Source organism: Nicotiana tabacum, chromosome 3 (assembly GCF_000715075.1).
Source record: "Nicotiana tabacum cultivar K326 chromosome 3, ASM71507v2, whole genome shotgun sequence".
In the NCBI taxonomy this organism is placed as follows: Eukaryota; Viridiplantae; Streptophyta; class Magnoliopsida; order Solanales; family Solanaceae; genus Nicotiana; species Nicotiana tabacum.
In genome coordinates, this window is record NC_134082.1 from 171,281,027 (window position 1) to 171,290,777 (window position 9,751).

Consider the following 9,751-nt stretch of genomic DNA (forward strand, 5'->3'; position numbering starts at 1 on the left):
AGTCGTAAAAATAAAAAGTCTCAAAATATCACAAAATTATAAGCAGGAAAAATGATACTGTATAATCGCTCTCAAAATAATAGTTAAAATAAAATATATATATATATATATATATATATATATAAAAATAATATAAATTTTATATTCTTTTTTTACTATTAAATATAAATAATTTTTAATGCGGGCTAAAACCGAAAAAATAAGTTGGTCCGGCTAGTGCAATTTGCACCAAAACTTCGTGATAATATGAATTTCCATTAGCCAAAAATTGGGTTTGACTTGTTCCATTTCCTGCTCACTTTTTCAACATCGGCCACTATTCAATCCAAACAGTGACCACTAAACCCGTCTCACTAGCCACGTGGGACAATACCATTGGCTAAATCTCGTGGCACCCAAAGACCTTCCCTGCCACGTTTTCATCACCAACTGCATTTTCCAGTTGTTACAAAGTGAAGATATTTTATTTATTTAATCCAACTTGGCGTCACGCACTCTCCATTTCTGTTACGCTTGCTCTTAAACCCGTCAGATCCGCCCCTTCTCTCTCTCATGGTCAAAACCCTACAAATAGCAGCATAACTCGACGGAGAAATCGAGCGAAATAATAGTCCACGGACATCTCCAGATCGTCGTCGCCGCTGTAAGTCTCTCCGATCTCTTCTCCATGTACTTTTCTATAGTGGATCTATTCCATGATTGAGTTTTACTGCTGATTTTGTTTGCGCATGTTGAAAATGAGGTCATGGATGTATTAGAAGGAGAGATCTATCGATCGAAACATTGTGTGAATTTGAAAATATTTTGTGGAGTTGAAATCTGAATCGTGTAATTAGAATCAATAGATCTGATGATTTTATTTAGCTCAAGATCTGTTCTTTCTATATATGCTGTGCATGTATGTGGCCGTGCGTCGCCTATACTTGTCTGAATTCCGAATGTACGAAAATTGAATTGTTTGGAGGCTCTTTAGCTTTGATGGGTAATGTGACGGTAAAAGAGATCTAGATCTGAAAAGGCATCTATGTGTATAGTCTTTACATGTTTTATAGAAAGAGATATGGTTTGATGAATTGACTTTTATAGATGAAATGGATTTATTATTTATGTGATGTTCACTAATCGACCATGCAAAAGTATTTGAAGTGGTTCATCAACATCAGAATTGATGTTTTTGCATTTGTAGCGACCTTTTAGTCGTGTTGCAAGCATTCAGAAAAGTTTATTTGATTTAGTTATCCTGTTAATAGCAGGAATATGTTGATTGATTAAATTTCCGATTTCCATGTTTTAATCCTCTGGAATTGGGGGGCACGGGGGCGGGTGTAGGAAGAACTTTCTCGTTTTGTTTACAGATATCAGCTCAATTTATATGCTTAAGTTATAGTCATGTTTCGGGTGCAAATAATATCCTGTTACTCTCAGTTAGGAAATTATTGGTTTGATATATATGGTTTGCTTAATCTGAATGAATGACAACACCTTTCATTGATTGAGATTTTGCTCTAAAATCTATCTTGAGATGTTGTTAATACTAGTATTATTACATGTAGATTTAATATTTTTTGCTAGCTATGCACATTAAAATTACACTCAATTGAGTATCCCACAATTAGAAATTTTGAATAGTTAATATTTTATGTTTTTCCCCTTTAATGTTTTAAAGATGTTTGTACTTTTTGCTGGTATAGTTGAGGGACTATATCTTCACTGTCAATTGTCTAATAGTTCTTGTCTTTGTTTTTTCATGGTTCGAGCAGAGATAGTTCTGTTTATAGTGAACAATGGGAGGAGGATTCAGAGTGCTGCACCTTGTGAAACCATTTCTTTCATTCCTACCAGAAGTGCAGAGTGCTGACAGGAAGGTTCAATTTAGAGAGAAGGTCATCTATACTGTAATTGCGCTTGCCATCTTTCTGGTTTGCAGCCAGCTCCCTCTTTATGGCATACATTCCACAACTGGTGCGGATCCTTTTTACTGGATGCGTGTCATTCTTGCGTCAAACCGTGGCACAGTAATGGAACTTGGAATTACTCCTATCGTGACTTCTGGAATGGTGATGCAATTGTTAGCTGGATCAAAGATCATTCAAGTGGACAACAATGTCCGTGAGGACCGAGCACTCCTGTTAGTTCATACACTTTCAATATTATTATTTCTTTTATTTTGTTTGTTTACTCTTTTTACAACTATATGTATTTGCATCAGTTTAATTTATTGGTTGTCCCTTGTTTTATTCCATATGCAGTGGTAATAGTATAGTTTGTAACCATCAGAAAAGGATATTATTTGGAACTTCTCGAGGATGATTTGATATATAACTTTTATGCTCAAATCAGTTTGCAGAACCTATATTAGTTGTGTTATATGGATTTGCAAGACAAATTTCATGCTTTGAATGTTCCCACTCTTGAACTTATACTGATATTTCTGCCCTCATCTGATGCTTGTATCTGAACCTACTTCACTTGCTCCAACCACCCCCCTCATCCATACCCCCAAAGAAAGGGATGCCGCTTTTTTGTACTTACTACACAATTTACCTGACAAAATTTTGTTCCTGCTATTAAGTTAACTAGATATTATGGTGTTTCTGTTACCTGTTCTGCTCAATAAGCTCTCTGATGTGCTCTCTTGACAAATTTATCTCATGCAGTAATGGTGCTCAAAAGTTGTTGGGTATCCTGATTGCTGTTGGTGAGGCAGTTGCTTATGTCCTGTCAGGGATGTATGGCAGTGTTAGCCAATTGGGTGTTGGAAACGCTATCCTCATTATCCTTCAGCTTTGCTTTGCTGCTATCATTGTTATGTGCTTGGATGAACTTCTTCAGAAAGGATATGGTCTTGGCTCTGGAATTTCCTTGTTCATAGCTACCAATATCTGGTAAGTTTCTTACTGGCCATCAAAAAACTTGTTTTGGGCTCCTCTGTACAATCTTGGAGCTTTTGATTCCAAGTTAATGATATTTTGCAGTGAAAGCATTATCTGGAAAGCCTTTAGTCCCACAACCATCAATACTGGGCGTGGCGCTGAATTTGAAGGTGCTATTATTGCTCTGTTCCATCTTAGTATTACTAGAGCAAATAAGATCAGTGCCCTTCGAGAGGCATTCTACCGGCAAAGTCTCCCCAATGTGACAAATCTGCTTGCGACTGTGTTGATCTTCCTCATTGTTATCTACTTCCAAGGATTCCGTGTAGTTTTGCCAGTTAGATCTAAGAATGCTCGCGGACAGCAAGGTTCTTACCCAATCAAACTCTTCTACACCTCAAACATGCCTATTATTCTTCAGTCCGCACTTGTCTCCAACCTTTATTTCATCTCTCAGGTACCTAATTGTAAAGTTTTTTTATTTGAATTGACACCTTACTGTTACCTGTTCCAAGAGTGTTAACAAGTTATTTTCTTTTTCCTCTTCTCTTTACTCTATGATCAGTTACTCTACAGGAGGTACGGTGGAAATATCATCGTGAATTTGATAGGAACCTGGAAGGAATCTGAATATTCTGGTCAATCTGTTCCTGTTGCTGGTCTTGCTTACCTTGTTACTGCTCCATCAAGGTATTGTATCCTTTTGCTTCAGCTAATCAATCTCTATTTGCTGTAAATGTTCTTCACAGATCTAAGTTTAGCCCCACGTCTTATACTTATTGCTTCTTACTCAATTGCAATTGACTGTCTACTTTCATGTATTTCAGCTTGGCAGAAATGGTAGCACATCCATTTCATGCTCTTTTCTATATAGTGTTCATGTTGTCAGCCTGTGCCCTGTTCTCGAAGACTTGGATTGAAGTTTCTGGATCATCCGCCAGAGATGTTGCCAAGCAGCTTAAGGTAAATGATCTTGTAGCATTTGCTTTTGCTGGGTTGCCTTTCAGTCTCCCAATCTATTTACTCTATCCAAGTGATTTGACAGTAATACTAATCAAAATTCAACTTGATCAGACTTCTAATGTTAACTTTCTTACTGGGGTTCTAACTTTGCCCCATACTGTAGATTATGAGAAGAAATAAATGCTATAGATTACTTAATTGTCAAGAACTAGTCACTTCCAGGCACCATAAGTTGAAAAAGACAGCAGAGTTTATCTTTCCATTGTGCTAACTGCTCATAAAATACTAATGAAAATTCATAATATTTGACTAAGCAATGTCCCACATCTCTCTGTATAACTGAATCACTGTAAAACCCTGGTTAGTTTTGCCTATGAATGAAAGATGTAGGTTTTTGGAGCATGGTTATCTCACATGGATTATAATATAGAAACAGAGTGGTCATAGTACTGAATGACAAAGGTTTTGTGTATTTCCAGAAACAGTTATTTTTCAGAAAATAAAAGTAACTCTTTCAATCGCCATTGGAAATATTACAATTATTCTCTTTGGCGGTAAAAAGTTTGTTATCTTCTTGGATTTTTCTAGATGCCTATGACTCCACGAGTATTGCTGGTATGACACTTCTAATGATATTTGTTTTACAGGAGCAACAAATGGTGATGCCTGGGCATCGTGATTCAAACCTGCAGAAAGAATTAAATCGTTACATTCCTACCGCAGCTGCCTTCGGAGGAGTATGCATTGGTGCATTGACAGTTTTGGCAGACTTGATGGGAGCAATTGGATCAGGAACTGGAATTCTTCTTGCTGTCACAATCATTTACCAATATTTTGAGACATTTGAGAAGGAGAAGGCGACTGAACTAGGAATGTTCGGTTTGTAGGCTGTAGCATTTATGCTAGATTTGTCCCCATGTGTTCTGCCTTAAAGCCAAAAGAGCAATGTAGTGAACTTGTTGGCTTCTTATGGATAGATATTAAGGCCCAAGTCTTTCTGTTAAATTTTGTAACTTTTTTTGTTTTTAACTGTGCTGATGAGCCTGAATGTTTACAAGACAACTAGGTTAATTTACAGAAGTTTTCACAGAAGTGTTGCTATTTACCCCTTTCTTCCCATTCCCCTGTATAATGTGATGGATGATATAAGCATCGAGCACAAACAAGCTTGGGAACTTGGTGTCTTGCTTTTCGGTATGTGGACATGTATGTATGCTTTCGATTCCTCCAACACTCCGTTTCTGTAAAGATTGTTGCCATGATATGTTGGGTTAAGCAAAGGTTTGTAGATGTGCTGCTCCAGTAAAAAGTTAAACATGTTCTGTGAAAATGTCCTGGTGAATATGTCGTGAATCATAAACAACAAGTCAATGATCTTTTTAAATTTGGACTTACTAGTTTGGTGGCTGGTGTAGACAGCCTCGGTCTCGTACCTTGGATGCCATGAAAAATGGCAACAATTGGGCGTCGCATGTTTTGGCTATTTGCGGAAAGCCATTTTTTTTATTTTGAGGTTCTAGCTAGTGACTTTGAAATTTGCTAACAGCACATGTATGAATTAGGTGAATCTCGAACAAGAGTTGGGAAATTTATGACAAAACCAATTAATAAGAAGAAAAACAAACACCAATGTGAATTTAGACAGACACAATGTACATAAATACGCTTTAAGCTGGAATTGGAATTCGACCTGAAACAGTTAGACAAGAGAGATGTTCATTTATCAATGAAACAACTAGCCTACTGCAATATGAGCTAATTTAGATATATGCTTAACCAACAACAATAACAACAACAAACCATTTCTGCAAATATAAATTTCACAAGTAGGATCTGAGGAGATTAGTGTTGGCGCAGACCTTACCCCTATCTTGTAAAGATAGAGCTGTTATTTCCGATAGACCACGGGCAGCGATATATGCTTAACCATTTTTAGCAAAAATTATCTTATCCCGAAAGAGCTAACATATCTTTGAACTTTATCCCTGTGAAAGTAAATTACTAGAGGGGGATCATTTTGTGATAATTAACACCATTTTGGTCGTTGCTGCCTGACAAATTCCGTTTTGGGCCTTTAAATCTGCTTTTAATATTTGGACATTCTCCTTTACAACCAAAAGCGACAGCACCACAAAGCAATTAGCTAGTGTTTTGGGATGGATAGAATCTACTTGCCTTCTCCAATAAGTATCCTCAGCCTTGTTAAGCATTCTTTAAAACCCTCTACAATTGAAGGTGCAAAGTACATCAAAATCTTGTAGTTAGGCTACAAACTAATTTCTACTTTACTGGTGTACCGAATGGCGCCACTTAATTATTTAACACATTTTTAATGTTTATAAGTACTTCATCGTATCCTAATCTGTGCCTCCTAATAAACCCAATGGTGGCATCATTAAACATGAAGACTGAGGAGGCAGGTCAAGATGTGTAAAATAATGAGAACTTGTCATCCATTTGGTTATATTTTCCACGAGATGCAAGAAATTAAGTAGAATCGTGACACTGCAGATATTAAAACACCATATTCTTGCAAAATAATGATCTTTTTATCTGTTAAGTTTTCGCGGGTATAGAACTCGATATTTGTATTAGTGAAAAGTAACGGGTACCAAGTGTTATATTAGAGCGTAAGTTAACCCATATTTTTTTTTTAATTAAAAAAAAGCACCATTCGCGTACAAACACTCATCTCTTTTCTTGATGCATACTTCCTAGATCCTCTTAATCTACGAGAAACGAAGTCTTTACGTTTATCTTCTATTTTTGGCACTTTACAAATTAGTCGCTTTAACTTTGCGGCTTATGAATAGATTGTCTTTTCAGAGGAATATTTGCTTTGAGCCTGTACGCTATGCTGCTTAGTAATATTGGAATTAAGCTTTGCCTTTCATCTTAGCTTCTTTTGCTCTATTACCATGTTATACTGTATTTGAAAATGAAAAATTGTTTCCTTTATCTTCAGTTGGTCCCAACTTTACAATCAACATGTTACATCAGTGCAAGTAGCTGGTACAATAAATTAAATCCTTTTCAGACAATGTAAGCCAGTTGAGGCAAAAAGATATATCCAATAAGAGGAGCTAGCTAGTAAGCCTTACCGATACCTTTAATAATAGCCCTTAGATATTGTGCATCTTTGATTAGACATTTATGCTTTTCCAAAGGCTGAAATCGAACCAACAAATTCGTCCTCAAAATTTGTTTGCATATATTGCATCTAGTTTTTTTTAAAAAGCTCTCAATAGAATTTTTGAACTCTTTATTCTAGGGTGGTACTTTGTCCCTTTTATATAGCCAATGGTCACTTTGATATAGGGTTTTGAAAAAAGGTATACTAGTAATAGTAATTCTCGCTTTGGATCTTTGGATTCTTATCCTCTGTCAACTCTATCTAGTTCTTGCCCTAAAAGAAAATAAAGATACACAGCCTTATTGTAGATTGACATGTACTTGCATTGCTGTAATTTGATCAACGCACTTTTAAGATACAATGATGGAAACATGAAAACTTTAAGTACATGAATGTGTCCTCCTTCACCAAACCAAACAAGCACTCTAATGGATGACTATGATATGGGAGAACTAAAAATAGTATGGGTGGTTAAAATTAATTAGAGGCACTGAAAAGGAAAAAAAAAACAAGAAGTAATGTTTTTATTTAAAAAGAATGACTATTCATGCTATTTCCTTTTATTTCTTAATTCTCTGTTATCGCATTGATGTAAATATGTAGAATCTTCATTCACTTTTAAATTTTTTTATCTATTATATAGAGAGATGGTGAGGTGAGGAGAAAAGGGATTTGGGACAATGAGAGTAAAATCAGAACTTATTATACGCAAGGCTCTTATTGGTATCACTAGATTATAAATTGTGAGAGTAAAATCTAAAAACTCAATATTGCATTTTGTATCACGAGATAACAACAATAAGATAATAACAACAAAAACGAATCCAATATTGGAACTAGGGAGTATAGTATGTACGTAGATCTTATCTTTACCTTGTGATAGAGATGGACCCAGAATTTAAAAGTTGGGTGTGTTTTTAGATTTAACCAAAATTTATTTGATATATAAGGTGTCACCACTATATATATATATAGAGAGAGAGAGAGAATTTTGCCGTATTTTATGGATACCTATGATCCCTCCCAGTATAGCATAGGTGTATCTCTGCTTGTGAAAGTTGAAAAACTATTTTCGAGGTCAGTAGAAATATAGTCACTAACATAATTGAATTTTGTATCACGAGAAGCTTTATAGATTTAACTAGGTTTTGGCAGTATATATATTAGAGAAGATAATATGGTTCAAAATTCTTTAGTTTAAATAATTTCATGGGTGGAGAGATATACAAAAGTGAGTTGAATTAATAATGATGTTTAGTAGAAGCTCAGGGTAGCTCTTACTTCAAAGCAACATGCGAAAAAAGGGAAATAAGGTATTGGAGTGCTCAAACAAGAATAATAAACTCAAAGCCATGTCTATCAAGGATATATAAACAAAAACCAAGCATAATCATTAATTTTCTCTATATGATATTAATGTTGTCCACCAATTTTTTATATGGTTGATGTAGTCTTGTTTATCATCTTATCCTGGTCCCCAAACATGGGAAACAAAAGAAGTAATCGTTAAAGTTGCTTTCAAATTGGTTGTTCTCAGTATTTATATATTTCTACTATTGTTAAGGTTAGGCATATGTAGCTCTATAAATGCGTCCAAAGACTTGGACAAAATTTGAGCAAAGTTCACTTCATGTTCTAACCTTGTTCTAGAGATGGAAAACTCCTCCTTTCTCCTTTTTAACGTTTGCTCGCTTGCTACTAAATAGTTTTTTATTTTTTAATTTTCTCTCAAACTCTATATTTATGTAAAAAAAGTCACTTAATATGTAAAATGTGTCCAAAACTTAGTAAGCAAAAAGGGTTTATGTGGTTTTGAACCCATAAATTTAAAATCATTGATCCCTTATATTATTTGGTCATAAATTTTTCATTATTTTAATTTTGAACATGACATACTATTAATGTTTTCTTAACATTATGATTTATTATTTCAACTTCAACTTGAGGTAAAGAATTTGAAGTTGAAAGCTAGTTTAAGGAGTATATCAAATAAAATATGATTTTCACTCATATATTTCCAAGTGAAATTCTTGTTCGAATTATACTTTATCCATCTAAATTTTTTTATCAACTTCTATTTTAAATACCTTTTTTTTTCATCTTCAATCGAATACTGTTCAAATACCTATCTCACCGTGTATGAGAAAATTGAACCATCTTTTTCTGTGCAAGATCAAGACAAATTGAACTGGCAAGAACTGTTTTTAGCTCAAATATAAATTGTGACGTAAACTGAAAGCTTTATTTTCCGAAACTTTTGATGTACAATAATTGTCCATTTAGCAATAATTATTACTTATACAAATATTTAATTAATAAGTGTGTTTATGAAATTTGTAATGCAATTGGGAAGTGCTACAACTGTAGGAAATCATTAGTTTCCTCATGTATACTGAAGAACTACAGTGATATGGCTATTCCCAAAAGGATGTCTTTTTTCTGGATACATTTGTTTATGCTTAATTAAAGTGAGAGATCAATTAGGCCCATAATAAGTAATTATGTATCAGCTTCCGATTGACGTTATATTAGAACGCCTACCAACCTGTACGAAATTGTAATGTTGAAGCTGAATGAAATAATTAGTATCTTTGATAATACAATTGTTCTATATAATAAAACATTTTAAATCTATTGTTTCGACAAGTTAAACAACCAATCAAGCTTTTAAAATAACTAATGTGTATTTATTATTCACAACTTGACCATATTTAGTTACGTACGCAACCAGCGAAATGATTGAACATTTCCTTAGAATATATTACACACCTCATATCAATTT

At 34.5% G+C, this 9,751-nt stretch overlaps 1 protein-coding gene across 1 annotated transcript; it reads left to right on the top strand.

Moving 5' to 3' along the window:
- Positions 1-449: 449 nt before the first annotated feature.
- Positions 450-4,928, top strand: LOC107807662 (uncharacterized). The gene is made up of 7 exons (XM_016632087.2): positions 450-643; positions 1,761-2,128; positions 2,658-2,885; positions 2,976-3,330; positions 3,439-3,563; positions 3,701-3,836; positions 4,484-4,928. Exons 2-7 carry the CDS (start codon positions 1,785-1,787, stop codon positions 4,721-4,723), a joined length of 1,428 nt encoding a protein of 475 aa, XP_016487573.1. The 5' UTR covers positions 450-643; positions 1,761-1,784; the 3' UTR covers positions 4,724-4,928.
- Positions 4,929-9,751: the final 4,823 nt, after the last annotated feature.